This window comes from Amphiprion ocellaris, chromosome 4 (genome assembly GCF_022539595.1).
Source record: "Amphiprion ocellaris isolate individual 3 ecotype Okinawa chromosome 4, ASM2253959v1, whole genome shotgun sequence".
Lineage (NCBI taxonomy): Eukaryota > Metazoa > Chordata > Actinopteri > Pomacentridae > Amphiprion > Amphiprion ocellaris.
In genome coordinates, this window is record NC_072769.1 from 33,834,026 (window position 1) to 33,854,312 (window position 20,287).

Genomic DNA, 20,287 nt, shown 5'->3' on the forward strand with positions numbered 1-20,287 from the left:
AGCTGTTGATATCGATTCTGGTATTGTCTTTTTAATGTTGTATATCTGGAAGCTGCAAGTTAAGGTAGTTCCAGGTAGAAAATTAAGTACATATTTCAAAAATGGTTTCTTTTGTCTACACTCACACTATTCTTCCCTCATCTCTGCATTCTTGTTCACTGAAACTTTTCTTTGCTGTTTATTTAACAAGGTTGCAACAAATTCCCAAGAGTTTGAAACTTCCATCCTTCAAAATAAAATAATCATAAATAGAAAATCTTAAAAATTTGACACAGCTACAAAAGGTCAGAAGATGCCTCGCTGTATTGCATGAACATGAATCACATCATTTAGGTGACCCTGACTCTAAATGTTCCATTAAATGTGGATCAATTTCTTACAAAAAAAAATGTACAAATATTGAACACATATTTTCCATTCAGCATACAGATGAAGGAAACCCACATCACAGCATGAATCTTTCGCCGATTCTTCTAATTAAAATAACATGAACCACATGAAGATCAAAAACCACAAGAATCAAATATCTTCACTTATTATATTATACACTCTCCCAAAAATGTAGATAATCTGCTTGCTAGGGCTCGTTCCTGTAAACATTCAAAACATTTGCTCTTGCAGTAGAGAGTGTTAAGGAGTCTTTCCTCTCAGTTTATTAAATACCTGCAGCATCAGCCAACTATATGAGCATCTCCAAAGACAGAACACTGGACACATTTATGCATGAAACAACAGCAGTAACTTCTGATCTAACTACCTTGAATATAAAAAGGGCTTTTGTTGAGTTTAGACAACAAAATTACTTAAGTTTAGGAAAAGATCAAGATTTGGGTAAAAGTACCTTAATTATGTCTGTGCAAATGCAAAACACAAAGCTCTGGTTCTTTTCTACACAATAAAAGGGTATAGATGACGTTTTCTAAAGTCCCTCTGGAATTAGCATCCCAGATTTGGAATCGTTGCACTGGCTTGTCCATAGAATTACTGGGGAAATTAAATTACTAAACTCTCTTAGAGACTTAAAAACTACACAAAAAATATGTCATTATTTAATAATCATCATAGAAAAGGCAATGAAATCCACCTGACATCAGCAATGGCCTTCAGTTGCAACTGAGGAAAAAGGGGCTCGTCTTTATTTCAGGGGTTAACTGTAATAACATTTACCATAGACAGTGGGGCAGAAATCATGTCCTGAAACGAGCCCATTAAAAGGCCACTGCGGGTCAAATTGTTGATATAGATTTCCCATGCTGCCTTGAGACAGAGAGAAACCACAAGAGGAGAGCAGATCATTAGAGAGAGACGGGGGGGACACGGGAACCATTAGCCGAAGACCAAAGGGGTAGAGTGGGACACTAATTATTTATACAGACAGATGTCCTACTAATTAGGGCAGAATGAGAGGTGCAGGTCCAACCATTCCAAAGCAATCAGGGCCAAAGCGAAGGACGGTGGAGTTGACTGATTGCGGGACCGAATCCAGAGTGAAGGATGCTGGGTAGCAGCTCACTGATGTCTTAGTGTTGACATAAGGTCCTGCTACTCTGCACTAATGAGAGAGGGGACAAGAAGACTGATATCACAATCTCCTGGGTGCATAATCGAAAGAGATCCCTCTTTAATTGAAGCCACTTTAGGAAGAAGACGACTTAATAATTATTAAACTCTGCAGCTGGGTGATGTAAAAAGAACAAGGATCTCTCTGCACATTTGCTCTATCAACAGCAATTACTGTTTACAATGATAAAAACCACCAGAACTGCATCAGTCTTACTGACACACAGCTCATTACTTACAATTCATTAGTCATGCTTTTCAGTGCTACTTCTTGCTTTTTTCCCTTTCTTAGTGAAGAAAAGAAAATTTTAATAGGAGAAACCACTTTCTACAGCTGCATACTAACAGTACAATGGGTGTCACATTTTTTTGTATGTCAGTTCAACAGCAACAAGGACATTAGTCCCTATGAGCAGTGTTGGGAACAAACTGTACAGCTGCTGTATAAAGAATATTCCGATTGTTAAGAGGTGCACTAGCCTTGAAGAGGGTACACAGACATTCTTGAGTAATGTTTAAGATGGCATTCATCTGTAGCATTGTACAAGACAGAAAAACTTCACCTGGCTTACACCTAGCAAGCCACAAACCTTTAGGTGCTTCATTTCAGGCTTAACAGTAGAGTAAAAAATTCTATTTTAATATATATTTTTTTGTCAAATTTAGTGAATATCTCTTTGCTGTCTGTTCTGTGGGCACTGGCTTCGGTGCACAACCTTGGCACTGTAAATTGCAATTAAACAAAGAGGCTCAGACCGACATGACACTATTTCAATGTGCATGAATACAAGACAAGAAAAGGGGTGAAGAAGGGGTTAGGAAGTTGCAGGGAGCAAAAAAAAAGACTCTTTCACATCAAAATGAAAACAGATTTCTACAAAGTAATATCTGTAGTGGTATACAAATTTTATGTTTGTTGGACACCAAAGACTGCACATCATAACAAACACACCATCCCCATTGTGAAGCACGGCAGTGGCAGCATCATGGTGTGAGGCAAGGCAATGCTCAGCAACATGATGGGGGATGCTTCTCGGCAGAAGCTCCTGGAAGCCTTGTAAAGGTGGAGTGTAAAATTACAGCAGCAAAGTGAAAGTAAGGAAAAGCTGGAGGACAGCCTGATGCAGTCTGTATGCAACTTGGGAGAAGATTTGTTTTCCAGCAAGACGAACTGAAGCAAACAACCACAGTTATACAGAAAAGGTTTAAAGACAACAAGTGAACGTTCAGGAGTGGCCAAGTCAGAGCTCAGACTTCAATCCAACTGAGGATTTGTGGCTGGACTAGGAAAGGGCTGTTCACCCACAGTCTTTGTGTAACCTGACAGTTTTGCAAAGAATAATAAAGGTAAAATTTCAGTGTCCAGGTGTACAAAACTGACTGAGACCTATTGACACAGGCTCATTGCTGTAGTTATGGTCCAAAGGTGCATCGACTAAATACTGACTTGAAGGCGAATGGGTATTTTGGCAATCATTCTTTTTCCATTTTAGATTTTTTTTAAGTTTTCACTTTGGCATGACAGAGAATTTTTAATATATTTAAATCAACTAACCTTCCTTTGGAGAACTGTTTTCACTTTGACATGAAAGAGTCTTCAGTTATAAGTTGCTGAGTAAAGCCAAATTAAATTGACTACGATTAAATGTTGAAAAGCAATTAATGGGGAAAACTTGAAAGGGAGGTGAATGCTGTATGTCTGTTCCAAGTTACTCGAGCTAATGCAAATCAAAAGCAAAAGCATGACTCAAAGCATATTATCTGTCCAAATTACCATAATATGATTTAGTTTTGGGTTTTCTTGCAAATCCTTCAAGGCTAAAATCAAGAATATAGTTTGGGGGGAAAAGTCCAGTTTGATCAAATGCAGTTGATCAGTAAACCATGAAGCTGATTCCATTGGTGGAGATGTACGTCTCAATGCATGTTTGATAATTTGATATATTTGGTTTTGATATCCGAGTCACTCAGCCTGTGATTTAAAGTGTTGTATTCTTCATGTCGGCACTTTGCACATTGATCCATATGTGACAAAACAGTTGGTTCTGTGGGTCAATATGCAGCGAATGTGATTTCATGTGTACTAATTCCTCAACAGGACAAACATTTACAGCCACATTCTGTCCAACCTGATGCTTAACACGGTGAAAGAAGACAGATCTGACTGCCAAACATTCTTGACAACTGGCCAAATATCCCTTTTACAGCTGCATCATTATAGATAGAATGTTTTTTAATTTTACTCTGTGAAATATAATGTGGTCATGATGATCAGAGGTATCAATTTTGTTCATTGGAATTTAATTTTTTAAACAAACTGACCACCTTTCTTCCATGCAAGTTGAAGGTCCCATCCTCCGGGGACAACTTTGAGAGTCACTTGGTGAACGAAAGAGCTTTTTTGAATTTAATATTTCCTCCACGGCCAGCTGAGCTGTGCTGTGTTCATAATAAAGAACAGAAATATGGAGACATGGGCTCGGGATCATCAGTGTGAAGGAGGAAAAGCAGCCAAGTGACTCAGATGACTTGCAAAGTCACAAAAACATCTCTGGGGATGAGTGGCTTTTGTCATTGCTGCTCCACAGTCTGAACCCAGAAACTTGGATGCTGATTGGATCCGCCCCCCAATTTGCACCATCGTCCTTCAACACACCAATGCACCAGCGGACACACTCCACTCTGCCTGCTGGATTGGCATGCAAGCACCAATCCTTCTTTTTTTGTTTTTTACACGCCTCTGAGATAAAAAATAGCTGAATGAAAGGTGGGTGGTGTATCTTTAGCACGCTGAGTCACGTCCTGGCCTCCTGTGCCGTCCCCTCCTGCTCCGCATCCTCTCCAGAAGCTTCACGCCAGCACACACATACAATAAAAAGGCCCCAAACACATGGAGTCCGGACGTAATAACAACAGTCACATGCTCACCATCAGCACACGGTGAGGCTGAGTCACCGTGGAGACGCAGCATCACATCATTACGCTGCTGCTGCATGCAAAAACCGGTGCACTTTAGCGGTCGCATCCATTTCACTAATAGAAAAAGTGAAATAATTGGCCTCTTTCTGAGAAATAACACTTTCTCTTGTAAAACAGAATAAATTTGATGCAATATATTTGGGAAAAGCACAGGTGAAAGTAATTTTACAAGCTCAGTGTGATTTAATGTACCAGAAAGACCTGAGTCTGGAACAGAGTCATTTAAACAGAACACAGCCTCTGTTGATTTTATTAATTACACCTGAGAGTCTCGACAATGGTTTGAATTCTTGTAAGATTCGTTTGGTTTTCCTCACTAGTGTTTTGTTTTGTTAATAGATTCAAATACACTTCACAACACATTTATTTTTCTTTACTCATAGCAGTTTCTGGGCATTTTGTTTCTCACTGTGGGCTCATTTTTCACTTGAATATAAAGTTCTATAGAAACAGCACAACCACAGTTAGAAGTACATTGAAAAGTTTTTAGCAGCTATTTTTATGAGCAACTTACTGATATTTTATAGATATTTCTAGTTTTGTTGAATTACATATAATGACTAGGACGATCACAAAAAAGGTATTATTTATATATTAATGCTTAAAAAAAAAGAAACAAAAACAGGCCAAAACTGTAAATAGTAGTTTGTTCCTTTATATCATTTGACTGTAAAAATAAATAAATAAATGAATGAATAAATCAACATTATACAGCTACTTTATGTTTTTTCCTGTTCTGTTGGGTTACCAAAAATAGATATTTTTTTACATGTTAATTTGCAGGCCAAAAATGTGAATAATGTTCACATCAAAAATCTGTATTTTACCAATAATAACTTGCTCCTTTACAATGTTTGGCCATTAAAAATCACACTTTTTTACTGTAAATGAATCTGTAAAAAAACCTTTATTTCATGGATATTTTATAGCATTTAAAAGAAAAAACACGTATAAGGATTTTTTAAAAGTTCATATTTTTGTACCTGTTATTTTACAGATTTTTGTGTTTTGCTAAATTACAAATAATACCCCATAAATTTACAGAAAATGGCCTAGACATTCCATGGTAATTTTCAGGCCAAAACTGTAAATAATGTTCACATCAAAAATTTTGATTTTTAAAAATGGTAATTTGTTCTTGAACAAAAATTTAATATAAATATAATTATTCATATAAATAACAGTATTTTAGCTGTATTTAAATCAGCAAACATGTTGTTATTTTACAGATTCTGTTATTTGAAAGAAAAATATGTATATTAAGAGCTAAAAATGGTCACCTAAATAATTTTTTAAACTGTATAAAATAGCAAAAAGTATTTGGGCTGTAAAAAAAGGCCAAAATTGTACAGATTTGTTCAAGTGAAAATTCTGCATTTTTTCACAAAGTAACGTCTTCTTTTACAAAGTATAACATAAAATTATGTTGTTTTAGAGATCAGCAAAAAAAATCCCTATTTTACAGATATTTATTATTTTCACAATTTTTACAATTTTTGAAGGGTTTTTTTCCTGCTACTGCAATTTTTGTATAGATTTTTTTTTTTACATTGTACCATAACCTCCATCTAACCATCAACACAAACTGAATGAGTGTCGATTAACGAGACGTTCACCGGGTAATCTGCAGCAGAGAATGGATCAATGAGCTTCTCCCTCATAAACACCCTGGTTATAGACATATTGGTTGGAGGTCCATAAGTCTTCCTGCAGACTCATGGTTTCCTCTGTGGTTCCTATAGGACCGAGTGCACAACGAGAGGCGGGTTCCGATCATTAAAACAGCCTCGGCATTGTGTTGTTCACTCTGCAGCTTCCTATACATGCTGGTCATCAGCTGAAGTCAGACAGAAAGGACTCTGCAGCTGTGACGGGTCCTCAAAGGGAATAATGCAGCTGCTGGTGATCGAGCTGGAAGCGCTGATGCTCTGCAACCAACAGAGCCAATAAAAAGGATCAGTTTCTTTTTACTGAATCAACCCAGATATTTTTCTTCTTGTTCGAAATTCAAAAAGAAAATTAGAATGTGAGAGAATAAGCCTCATCTATTTGGCTTATTGTACTATTATTTGGGTTAATTTAATGACAGTATGTATCACTCATCACTCCTACACTAAGCTTCAATGTTGTGAAAAATTCATTCTGGCAACACAACAGCTGCACAAGACTTGTTATCCTCACATGATGTCAATTTTTATTTTCTTCATTTTTTTCCCCACCTGATATAAAGATAAATCTCTTTTTCTTCTGTTATTGTTCAAATGTTTATAGTAATATTATAATCAGTCAAACACCAAATTAGCCAAAAAATAAGGATGTGACCTGAGCTACTGTTTGAAATTCTGAATATTTGGCTCATCAGTATCCGAAGCTCAGAAGCTCAATATAATTGTTATTCTAATTCTTAAAATGTTACAACTATTCCAAGTGACCCATAACCCTGGCATGAAAGGCATCACAAAATCGCTAAAATTACTCTATTTATCAGTGCCAGAAATGTGATTTTGAATTTTCTGACCATCTGTGATGTGTCGTTAAAAAGTAATCAAACCTAGGCTAAAAACTGTGATATTTCTTCTATGTCTCATTTAAATATTTGCTTACAATAAACCATTTGCTTTGACCAGATTTTGCAAGAAACAAAAAATTCTGCACTGTTCAACGCAACCAAGAACCCATTTCTGCATCAGCTGTGACCTACAGTCATATAACAAAAATTCAGCAACTTTTCCGCTGAATTGTAGGCCATGGTTGAATAAAGCAGACAGGAGACAAGTAATGAAACAATTTTTTAAAAAAATGTAAACAGTGAAATATCTACAATACGTAGAGTCACTATTTTTTCCCAGCGTTGGTAATACCAGTGGGAATTTGATAAAAATGTTGTACATGTTGTTACAGAGTTGTTTCAATTTTTGTAAAATTCATAATCAAAGAAACTCAACTTAACTTTTTCCCTTCTTTATGTTTTCTGGATTTTTAACTGCACAAAAAACATTCTTAGTCTTCTCTACTTCTAGTCATGGTTGTGCTGTTTCATTAGCGGTGCAGGACTTTATATTGCAGTAAAAAGTAAGTCCACAGTAAGGAAAAATGTGACAGGAGCAATAAAAACACCCAGAAACTGCTTGGACTTCAGAGGGTTAACAGAATCAGCCTCCCGCTTTCATCTACACAGAGTTAATTAATGGATCTATTGCTTAACATGGACATTAGGTCTGAACAATATATCGTTTCAGCATCAACACTGTAATGTTTGCATGTGCAATTGTCACAGTGCAAAAGCAAATGAGCTGAAACATGCTACAGTATTTTCTGCGACTTGATACAAAAAGGATTTTCCATGACTAAACTACAAGAGAAATCTCATCATTAACTCTGACGTCAGGGTTCTTGTTGACACGTACAGTCCACACGTGAGAAGAGAAACACTAAAAGGGAGCAAAACAAAACAAAACAAAAAAAAAACTACTTGGATGTCTTTTCCAGAGTTACAACAAATGCGAAAACTTCCAAACAGATCACTCTCAAAAAGTCTTCACAGTAAAAAGTAAGATTATTTTATATTTTAATGCTAATGCACTACTTTACAAAATAATTCTAGATCAATTACTTCTTTCCAAACTCCGTTATTCAAGTCATCTGGTGAAAATTGGCAATTTTTTTTCCAAAATTTCCAACACCAAGCAAATACAAAAAGAAAGTTGTGACCTGAATTATTGTCTGAACCTTAGAGAAGCAGTTCATGTGACAAACAGAAGCTCAAAACATAATTACAGCAATTCTTAGGATTATTACAAGTGACCCTTAAACAGCCTCGAAATCCAGTTAATTACTGGATCTTTTGCACGAAATTGGATTTTTGCCAACACGCCGATATTTCCAAGTCTTGTTGGTCAATGTGGATATATGCACATATTTTTTCCACCTAATTACAGAGAACATCACACAGACAAGAAGTTGTCTCCTGTTGTGGAAGCAATTATTACCCCTATTCTTATCACGACACGATAAAATATAACACATTTCCACTATAGGCAAGATAAGAAACCCACTTTAGCTTAAATACAGAACATGCCATATTTATTTTCACTTTCAAAGTGACCTGTAAACTTTCAGCCATTTTCTTGAATTCCTATTTCAAGTTATACAATATGTACATTGGCAGGAAACTCACACAGACGTCACTCGACAGCAGCTGCCTAAAGTCACACGGGTGTATCTCAGCTGGAAATATGTGCCAATGAGTGTGAAAGAGAAGCTTCCTCACAAAAGCAAACCACAGGGCTGCTAATTAATGTGATATCTTTGCACCTCTGTAGCTTCATACAGTCCCACTGTCTCAACCTTAATTAAAAGTTGCAGTAAAAACATGTATCCTTCTGGCAGTGCATGTCAGTGAATGCTGCGTGATAATACAGCAGATTCTCTATGTAAAATGAGAACTCAAACACTTTGTTTAGAGCAGTGGTTCCCAACCTGATTGGCTTGGACCCCCCCTATAAGCTGCACCCCAGCCCCAGCTGACTCTGGTAGTAACAGCTACTGAAGGACGGTTTTCAATTAACTCTCTGAAGCCCAAAACCTACCGATGGGTTTTAAAGGAATCTCATCTTTTTAAAGAAAAAAAAATCACCATAATTACAGAATTCATCACAAAACCCTAATCTAAATCCTAATATTCCATCCTAATCACTTTATTATACACATCTCATTTTAAAATTCACCAAGAATAAAACATCTGCTCTAACCAGATTCTGTAAAAACAAAAATTGCGCTACTCAACACAACTACAAAGCCATTAGTGATTCAACTGTGACGAACAATTACATGGCAAAATTTCTGGGATTTTTCAGCTAAACTGCAAAGAGGAGACAAATACGGAAACAACATAAAGTTGTAAATATTAATAGTATGAAGAACCATCATTTTTTTCCCAGTATTGGTAAGACCTATGGGCACTTAGGGAACCCTGAACACACTGAATCCAGTTCTTTTCAGTTGTTTTCTTGTAAAATAAATAAATTCAACTTTCACTTATCCTTTCCCAATGATTTATAGCATTATAACTTTAATTATACTGCAAACTATGCACAGTTCCTACTCGTAAAAAATCAACCGTTTGCTTGAATTTGATTCTCTATTTCTTTGCACAACAATATAGATATAACTGACTCAGTTGCAACCTACAGAGATATGACAAAAATTCAGGGACTGTTCGGATGAACTGCAGGCTGTGTTTACACAAAGCAGAGAGGAGACGTATAGAAATAAATTAAAGATGTAGTAAGCTGGATAAATACCTACAGAATATACAGCACCATTCTTCTAACCATGGTAACACCTGGCGACACGTGAGAAAACATTACGCATGCTGATTCTATTTTTTATTTTTTGTTAAATAAATAGTCAAAGAAATGTAACTTTTGTTTTTTCCTTTTGTATGATGCATGACAATGAACCTGTGTTCTACTGCACAGAAGACATTTTTGAATTCTCTCTCCTTCTAGTCATTGTTGTGCTGTTTCCATAGAGGTGCAGGACTTTACACTGCAGTGAAAAATGAGCCCGGAGTGAGTAAAAATGTGACAGGACTAAACACAAAGTATTGAGAACTTGCTTTGGGTTCAGAGGGATACATATTTATAGGATTCTAGCATTTAAGCTGAGCACAAAAAAGCCCAGATAAGCCCAGAATAAGATTTGCCATCTGGCTGATATTACAAACATAACATATGGAAAATATTATGTGAAACGCTGCACAAATGGCATGGCAGCTGCCCCACAGACTCGTGTTCATTATGTCATTACTGAGGGAGACAGAAAATGTCTTGTAGTGGCCTTGTAAATAACAGAACACAGAAAGAATGTTACATTACAACAAAAAGAGTGTTGCATCACTAGCTATTACACAAAAAAAGTCCTTCACTTGTACTCGTCCTCTGCTGGTGTTTCCAGGGTGATAAGAGAAAAACCTCAAAGTCTAATCAGGAGCACAGTGTTGCTGATACATAATGCAGAGACAGTTAGCCGAGTGGACAGCAGGGGGTTCGCAGGCAGGAGGGCTGAAGGAATGCAGGGAAGGACATCACGTCGAGACACAAAAAAGAAGAAAACCCAAACCTGTTTGGCAGCAGCAACATGTTCAGCAATTTAGCCACAGTGTGTTGGCTTTGAAAAGGCCGTGTGACAAGAGAAGCACGTCGCTTTTCATCCCAACTAACAAACATCGCAGCAAGTTGATAGAGTTGGATTCACAGACATATAAGAAAGGACACGTACAGAGAAAATGAAAGTGAACAAGTGGAGCTTGAAAGAGAATCAGAGAGCAGAGGAGACTGGAAAAACTCAAAGAGAAACTCAGAGGCGTCGCAATAACTTCTACTTTCTTGATGCTGTGTCTGTGAAACAAAAGCAGTCCTCAGGTGAATCTAGTCTGATCTCTATAATATAACAGTACAGCCACAGTCAATAAAAGACAGACAGCAGAGAAAAGAAGAAAAAAGAGCCTCTTTGGATGAAGCTCAACAGCAAATAAACTGCCGCTGGTGAGGAAGATGTACAGTGAAGCTGCTGCATAAGACACAAATGAAATATATGACAAAGAAAGCTGACAGTCTGTAAGTATAAAAAGGACAACTTTTTTTAATTTTTTTTTTTAATTCTGAATGACCAACGGAGTAATTAGTGTTGGTAACATGTTCAAAAACACCTCCCAATGTTGTATAAACAAGTGAATGTGTTTATTCTGCTGTTGCCACCTCCTGTTTCTGGAACTGACTACTCCAAATTAAACTACTAAAGTAGCTACACAGAGAAACTATATTAATATTTTATGGAAGTACAAGGTTGTTTGCTGTTTAGGTGTCTAAGATTTTACACCACTAATCTGGGAGACGGGAAAAATTACTCTGATTATTTTAACGAAAAGTGTCCTGAAAAATGTACGGTGCAGTAAACACAGCAATAATGATATTAAACATAAAGTTCAAATTTGTTTATGATTTATTTTACAAAAATGGAAAAAAACCTGCAATCAACATGTGCAGTATTTGTTCAAGTACCCACAAGCATTCCCAATACTTGTCTCGTCTCTGCTGCAGTTCAGCCAAAAAGCGCCAGATTTTTAGCTTTTTATAAAATGTGGTTTATCGTGGTGAATTTTGAAATAAGACATGTAGCATTAAGTGACTCTGATGATGTTAAGCTTGTAAGTTTTCCAGTGGAACAGTGCGTCATAGACGAGTACTTCAAGGACAGTCGGAAAATCTGTCAATTCTTTACATTTTTACAGTTTCTTGCTCTGATAAATAATGTAATTTTGGCATTTTTTTTAAAAACATAGCATGGTCTTTCAAACCTGCAGGAGGGTGACAGGGTTCAGGGGATTAATGCACTTGATATGATATTTCAGCGTTAATAAACCTGTTTTTATTTTTAGCTTGCAGCAATGCATTTAATGAAGTTCACTGATTCTGTGAAGAGGAGGGTCAAACACACAACCAGAAACGTTTGGACGACTACTAAAAGCACCTAAGTGAGATAAAAATGGCCAAAGGGCATTTAACCAAATATTAAAATTACATTATGTATATTTTTGATCCAGAAGATTTTGTCATATGTCCAGAAGACCTTTAATAGATCTATGAAAGAACCAGAATGCATGATTGTCATGTGTGCTTCAGTGATCCATAGAAAAACCAGTTGTAGTAGTCATTAAAAACTCACCACTGTCATGACACACATGGTCTTTACCAGTGTATGTAAACTTTTGCTCACCACTGCAGGTCTGTTGAATTACTGTGTTATCAAGTGGCTTTTCTTCATTGCAGCACAAGAAAAACAAACACACACAAGCAAAGACGACTTGTACCAACATGAGGAGGTAAAGAAAGGAAGGACACCAGAGAGCACTGATTGGAAAAAAAAATCACTTTGATGAAGAGAACGTTAGTGAAGAAAGGTCATGGAGGGAGGACCATCAGGAGGCAGAGCTGGTGGGGAAAGTGAGTGGGCTGGAGCCAGGATGGAGTTTGCCTTTTCTCTCGCTGTGTTTTTTTTTTTTTTTTTGGTTTCTTTCTGGCCACGAGGGTTAATGCAAGAAGCACACTGAGAAACGGATTCGTGACGGCAGGCTGGCAAAGCGAAACTCTCTGGGCAGCTGCTCTTAAGATATCGCCACCGCGGGCAGCGAAACGGCGGGAAACGTGTGAAAAAACTGGATTCCAATTTGCTCTGGGGTCTAATATTTATCATCTGAAATTAAGCTATTACACAATTTCTGGTGACAGAGCAGGTAATGAGTGCACTGTAATTGATCGCTTTGTCAACACTTTATGTAAGGTGTGTTGGCGAACGCTGCTCTCCGGAGCTGCGAATCCTGGGGCTGGATAAAGGAACAGCTTTCTCACCCTCCCACTCCTCCTCCTGCACTCCTACCACCATTTTTCTGCCGACCTCCAGGGTCAACTGAGCCCGAGCCTACATTCCTTTGGCTGCTCCCTCCTGGGATGTTCTTCCTCCACCTCCTCGTACCTTTCTCCACTGTATTTTTTGCTTCTACCTCTTCATGATTTATTTTTTTGCCGGTCGTGTCGGGTTCCACGGCTCCCAGCAACACGCCAACAACACGATGTCCATTTTGATGCTGAGGCAACATTTCTGCTTCTTTCCAAACTGGTCTTGCAGAAATCTATTTTCTGCCTCAGTGTTTCTGTGTCTTTCTTTATTCCGAGGCCCTCTGTTTTCTCATTCTCACTCTACTTTGTTCACTACCTCTCTGTTACCTGGAATGTTAAAACTGGACCAACAGCAAGGAAAATTCTCAGGCGAGGAAGAGGCAAACTAATAATAACAAGAAAAGCACTCAGAGAGCGCAGAACTCCACCAAGATTGTTCATTCCCTGACCTTGTGCTGAGTACAGGCGTGTGTTATGCATGTGTACGTTATGTATGGATACTGAATCATGTGATCTAAATATGTAGCGGCCGCCGTTAATTGAAGGGACTCAAAAACATTCCCACATTTTAATCAATTGTTCCTTGTATCATTTCCCATAAGTCGGCAGTGGTCAATAAGTAGTATGATCGTAATCGTGATCCTCAGCAAGAAACTGACAAAGCGTTCACTTGTTGTCATAGTTATGGTGACGCCGTGCCGGCCGCTATATCTCTCAATGAGAAATCTTTAACAAATCCGTGGATCCAGATTACAAGCTGCATCACTGCCAAAATCTAATGAGGTGGTCCTTGTGTCATTTCTGACCTTTCCTGAAAATTTCATTCAAATTCATTAGTCCATTTTTGAGTAATGTTGCACACGGACAGACAGATTCACAGACAAATGTACGCCCATCATCACATAACTCCGCCGTTCCTTGGCGGAGTAACAAGACCCAGTGAGACTACTGGGTTATGAATAGGCAAGATCAGACATTCAAGTCCCCTTTTTACAACCACTCACAGCAAACTTACATCAAACTGAATGGCGTTAACTTCTTTGAGACTACAAATAAGCCGACCTCCAACAGCACACAGAACATTTTTTAACAATATTAGTTTGAATTTGCATGGGGTTGCTGTGTCACTTAAAAAAAAAAAAAAAAAAAAAAGACACTGTGCATTGTCCTCTAGATTCTCTCCCATATTTAATATCACGCCAATATCAAATCCGACCCCATTTGACCGGATTTAAAATATATTCACAGGCGGTTTGAAATGCAATTCATATCCAATACCTGCAAATGCAACTCAGCCCAACCCCTAGGATCAGATTTCAAGATTTTTTTTTTTTTTTTTTTGCATCACTTCCCACAGGACATACATTTCTCAGAGCAGGAAGCAAAGACAAAAAGATATGGAGGAGAGTGAACCCCACAGCTGTCAGCTTCTCTGCTCCAACTTTAAAACAACTACAGCCAACTAAAATAAACTTAGCTTAGTTTGGGGTTACTAGCTACCAGCACCAGGACTGATCAGTAGCATATAAACACTATGAGAGCCTTCAACCTCTTGCAGCTCTCACTCAACTCCTCACATTTCTTTATACTGCAGAGGCCTCCACCTCCACCATCATCATAAAAATTAACACAGTTCAATGAAATAAACCATTAACTTTTAAGTGGAAAAGAGCGAGATGCAATCATCTGACACAGCAAATGCCATTCTTTTAATGGGTGTGACATTTGTTTGGGCTTCTATCCACAACATGAAATGAATATGAGATGAAAAGCATCAGGATCTCTGCAGATGTAAGACTTTTTGATTCATTTATTTTATCCCCATCCCATAACTACATCTATAAAAACATATTGATTACATGTGAACACCCCACAGAAATATGCAACAGCTGCAACATATTTTCTTATTGAATCAACTGGCCTTCAAAAAGTAATAGAAGAATAAGAATGTCAGTTTCCAAAGTCCAACTCACTTTCAGACTTCGAATAGAATTTAATATCACAGAAAGCAAAGAAAAGCACAGTAAATGTTCACATTGAGAAAGACAAGCTGAAGAATTTTTCAGTCCTATTTTTTGCTTTTAAAAAGGTATAAGTTCTTTAGTAAAACTGACTGAAATGCATAACACAAACATTTTTTTCAACAAATAATTGACTGCAATGTAGAATGAGCAGAATATTTTGCAATGGAAAAATAAACATTAAATGCATTCCAATACTCGTACTAATATGCTCTTTTGTATGTCAGAAAAATATGTCCCAATACACACTATATCAAATGTAGTGCAAAAAAGACCAGGGTGTCCATTCACAGTCAAGTCAATATGCCTTTCTGGTCTTTCTGGCCTATAATCGTCTGTAAATCACAAACATGTCACATACTTTAAAGTTTCTCGCAAAAATATAAACAAGTTTGAGACGCCAAAACAGACAGACAGATGACAACTGCTTTTACAGTGCAGATTGAAACAGGTATTTGAGCAGGATGGTCAAAGCTTAAAGTGTAATATTATGACGCAGTAGTATTTCCCAGTTGGATGCATACTGCAAGCAACTGTACACACTTTGTAGGAGAAACTGCAGTACAAACTGAAAAGAAAGTCAGTGATTTGAAATTCAGGCACAAACCAAAGCCAGGCTTTTAGTTTACATCTGCTGTCAAACAGATGGCATAAATTTGAATCATTTTCTTCCTAAATGCAGCATTACCATTACCACAGTAATTCAATAATAACACAATTAGAGCGTATCGTGTTTTTTTTGTCCTGTGTTGATATTGTTGTTTTAGTCAACAGACAAATACTCCTGATGAATACGAGACTCTGTTATATAAGTAACTGGAATACAGGAACAGTGTTCTGGTCAATCCTGGCTTGATTAAACAATTTGCTCTGGCCGGAGTCCATTAAGCATCACAGAGCAAACTTGAAACAGCTGAAGTCACAAGAACACGTCATGTATCGGTTTAAAAAAAACAACTATGAATCACAGTCAACAGCATGTGGGAGCTTTTTTGGTGTCGATAAGAATAATAGAGCTGACACGATGAGATCTCTAAAATAAACCTTCTTACACACTCAAATGAACATCAGTGTAAACAATTAGGAGTCACAGTTCCTATAACAGCTGCAGTAACGGTCATGTCATCAACGTATTTGTAGAAAACGTCACACACTAAACAAGCTGATGATGTGCAAGTCCCTAGCAGAATAAATACCAGAGTCCTGAAAGTGAGGCTGAGGAGTTCATCACTCTCATGATCACACCGTTTATTGAGAAATTATTTCTCCAGCCCCTTTCAGACATCTTTTCTGTTAATCTGACAGCATCTGACGTGTCGGCTTCATGTGTCAATGAGCATCTTGCTCACTTTTCTGCTGTGATGACAGGAGTCTGTCTACGTTTGACCTAGAAACATTGCATGTTGCAACATGACAAATCTGAACTGCACTGACAGACAGGCACACAGATTGTGAAGCAAAAAAAAACTTCATAATAATAAAACATAATATTACAGAAAAATATTTCAACTATTAACTATATTTTACAGTAAAATTATATCCTAGCAGGTTTAATGGAGCTCAGGACTCAACCTAACAAACCTTGGCTTCCATTTGATAAGCTGCCTTTGGTCATTTGTTTATTAGAAGCTCTTTGAAACTTGATGTACTGTCAAATTTAACGCAAATATACCATGATACCATACATACAGCAGCTCTGTCACAGTAATTGGGCGTGTCTGAACAAAGTGACCTGACTGACAGAATGCTGCCACTCTAACCCTCTGAACCCCAACAAGCAGTTTCTGGGCATGGTTCATTTTTCACTGCAATATAAAATCCGGCACATCTACGGGAACAGAACAACCACGAATAGAAGGAGAGAGAACTCAAAAATGTCCACAGTTATAGTTCTATATCACATAAAGAAGAAAAAAAGTTGAACTTCTTAGATCATTTATTTTACAAGAATTGGAAAAAAATGGAATCAACACATTTTTTTAAGTGCCCACAGTCTATATGCTATACTTATTTCAATACTTTTTATCTACTTTTATTTGTTTCCATACTTGTCCCCTATCTGCTCTGTGAAGACATAGAGTGCAATTCAGCAAAGAGTCTCTGGGGATTTTTCAATTGAGATATGTCAAACAAAGTCTTTTTTCATGAAATATCATGATTTTTAGCTTAGATTTGGTCAAGTTTCCTGACTGACAGAATGTGTCAGATGAGTAGATCAAAGACTGTTACAAAGTTCAAAATGTTATTAGTTTTTACTGTTTCTTTCTCTGACAAATGGAATCATGTTGTCTATTTTCTTTGAAGATAACACGTCTTTTAAATACGGCAGCAGGTTTTGGGGTTCAGCGGGTCAAGTGTCGCACAGCTGTTAATCCATGTTGATAAAATTGCTAGTAGTTTAGGCATAGTTCTGCTTCTTCAGTTTTTTTATTCTTGCTCCTGGAATCTGGATGTGCTACACATTTAATGCATATGGCAAATACTGCATGCATACCATGGCTCTTTCTGTCGCTGTCGTAAGGATGTCAGAACCAAGTCGTGAGGAATATTAACGTAATAATATTAACGTAAAAGTGAACGTCAGAATGCGATCATTTTAACAAACAGATGGAGCAGCAATGTTACGCATCTTATGTCTGAAAAGGGCTTCTATGAAAGTCAGGTGAAATAATGGGCAACATTCTCAGAGACACTGAAGATATTCTGTCAAAATCTATAAAATATTATTTAAAACATCTAAAACACACAAGCGAATATCGGTGCCAAAATCAATCTATAATAATACGATAAAGGCCAAGCCTTCGAGTGTCTATGATTTGTTTCATATTTACTCAAACCACTATTGGATGTTTAACATTTAGTGGTGTGAATTAGTGTTTAAGGTCGCTGTATAATTTAAAGACAACACAGAAGAAGGAGTTTTTTTCATGTGAACCTACTCACCCTGGGCTGCCAGTTTTCATACTGCTTCTGCAGGTTTGCCCCGATGGTCTCCAGGGCTTTCTGTGGACTCATCGACAGAGGATCTGAGCACGCAAACACAGAGTGTAAATACACCGCAATCACACAAAACAGTCAGAACTGAGCAAAACAATGCAAAGTCAACCTGGAGCCGACAAACCAGACATATAATCACCACTTTAGGCAAAGATGGAGGCGCGACATGAGTGGAAAAACAAGTTGTAGTTTATTGTTTCAGCATCAAGGAATGTTTTCTTATTAAATCAGAAGCAGGGTCTGGGAAAATAGCAGCAGCCCCTCAAGTTGAAATATTGATGAGAGTAAATCAATATGGCATGAAGAATAGCAGAATATAGATTGAGGACGGATCAAATTGTGCTCAGCCGGCAGAGAGGAATATATTGGCAAGTTTGTGAAAGATACCGATATGCTTTATGCAGAGAAGTTCTGACGAATGAGGCCGTCTCACGATGCTTTATCACAACAAAATGATGCATTTGATGAATCACAATGTACAACTCCTTTTAGTAACTTCAGTGATATATTTTTTTTTAGCAATTTAATCAAAACACAAGATGCAGTTGTTTCTTCAATGTTCCTTGTAAAAACACACAGTGTCTATATTAAGCATTCCTTCCTTGGAAGTTTATCACTTTTATTGAGTTTAAACATGGCCCATATAATTTGACTATTTTGACAACAATTTACAAAAAGACTCTTTCATGTTAAAGTGAAACATTTCTACAAAGCAATGCCAGGTAATTATAAATCAAAAATGTAAATTCATTGATTGCATAAGTGTTCACCCTCTTAAGTCAGTACTTAGTAAATCAGCCTTGCAGTATTGAGTCTTTGTGGATAACTCAGTTTTACACCGTTCTTCTTAGCAAAACTGTCTCAGCTTTGTCAGGTTGCACAGGGATTGTGAATGAACAGCCCTTTTCAAGTCCAGCCACAAATTCTCAGTTGGATTTGGGTCTGGGCTCTGACTCAGCTGCTCCAAAACATTCACCGTATAGTCTTTAAACCATTTCTGTGTAGCTCTGGCTCATTGTTATGCTGGAAAACAAATGTTCTCCCAAGTCTCAGTTCTCTTGCAGACTGCATCAGGTTGTCCGACAGGATTTCTCTACATTTTGCTGCATTTATTTTACCTAATCTAATCTTCTGGCTAAAAAGTTCAATTTTGATCTCATCAGACCAAAGAATTTTCTTCCAATTTACTTCAGAGTCTCCCACATGCCTTCTGGTGAACTCTAGTCCCGATTTAATAAGAATTTTTTTTGCAACAGTGGCTTTCTCTTGGCCAATCTTGTCATACTGTAAAGCTTTGACTTGTCAAAAACAAGCAAAAGCTGCTGTGAAAGTTTCTAACTCCCTCAGAGGAATCATAGGTGTCTTGGTGGCCTCGCTAGACTTTTTCTTCCTCAGTCATTCGATTTTTGAAGACGACCTGCTCTAAGCAGATTTACACATGTGCCATATTCCTTCCATTTCTTAATAATGGATTTAAGTGAACTCAAAGGGATATTTAGTGACTCCAAAATTTTTTGCATTCATCTACTGATTTACGCTTCTCAATAACCATCTCTTGGAGATGCTTGGAGTGTTCTTCTGTCTTCGTGGTGTAGTTAGACCCAGGAGTACTGATTCACCAGTGACTGGACCTTCCAGATACAGGAGTCTTTATACTACAATCGCTGAGGCATATTCAGCGCAATCAAAAGATCTCTATTTAACTAATTGAGTGATTTCTAACACCAATGGGCTGCGCCTGTGTTGAATTAGGTGAGCTACTTTAAAGCTCGTCGACATTTAAGCAAACACTTATTTACATTAACATTTCTAATTCATTGACATCACTCTGCAGAAATCTGTTGTCACTTTGACATAAAATAGCTTCTTTTTGTAAATACTGTTAAAAAGGCCAAATGAAATTGACCGTGATTCAATGTTGAAAAGCAGCAAAAGGAGAAAATTTCTCAGGCAGGTGAATACTCGTTATAGGCACTGCATTGCCACAGTAATGTCTCTGCATTCTGTGAACATGTTACAATTTCCTGCTGTGATACAAACTGAAAAGAGGTTTACAAAGAAAGTTTTCACTCAACCACAAACAGTGGCCACTGAAAATCAGATGTATCCCCTTTCACCTGCAGGTGGCTCAAGGATGTGTAAGAGATTAAACACTGCTGCTTTTCAGAGTGTCACCTCTGCTTTTGCCACTTAATATTCCCAAACACTGTCTCAAAGACCAGGCAGCAGGTCTGCAGTGTCCTCAGAAGCTGCCGAGAAACTTTCAGAAAG

The 20,287-nt window shown here is 37.5% G+C and overlaps 1 protein-coding gene across 4 annotated transcripts in view; it reads right to left on the bottom strand.

Annotated features, from left to right (window-relative positions):
* Positions 1-20,287, bottom strand: part of rptor (regulatory associated protein of MTOR, complex 1) — a 230,872-nt gene that overhangs the window by 183,223 nt on the left and 27,362 nt on the right. For all 4 annotated transcript variants that reach the window (XM_023268573.3, XM_023268571.3, XM_035947406.2 and 1 more), the window contains exon 4: positions 17,963-18,045. In XM_023268573.3, the coding sequence (XP_023124341.2) occupies positions 17,963-18,045 (83 nt within the window). The remainder of the gene's footprint in view (positions 1-17,962; positions 18,046-20,287) is intronic.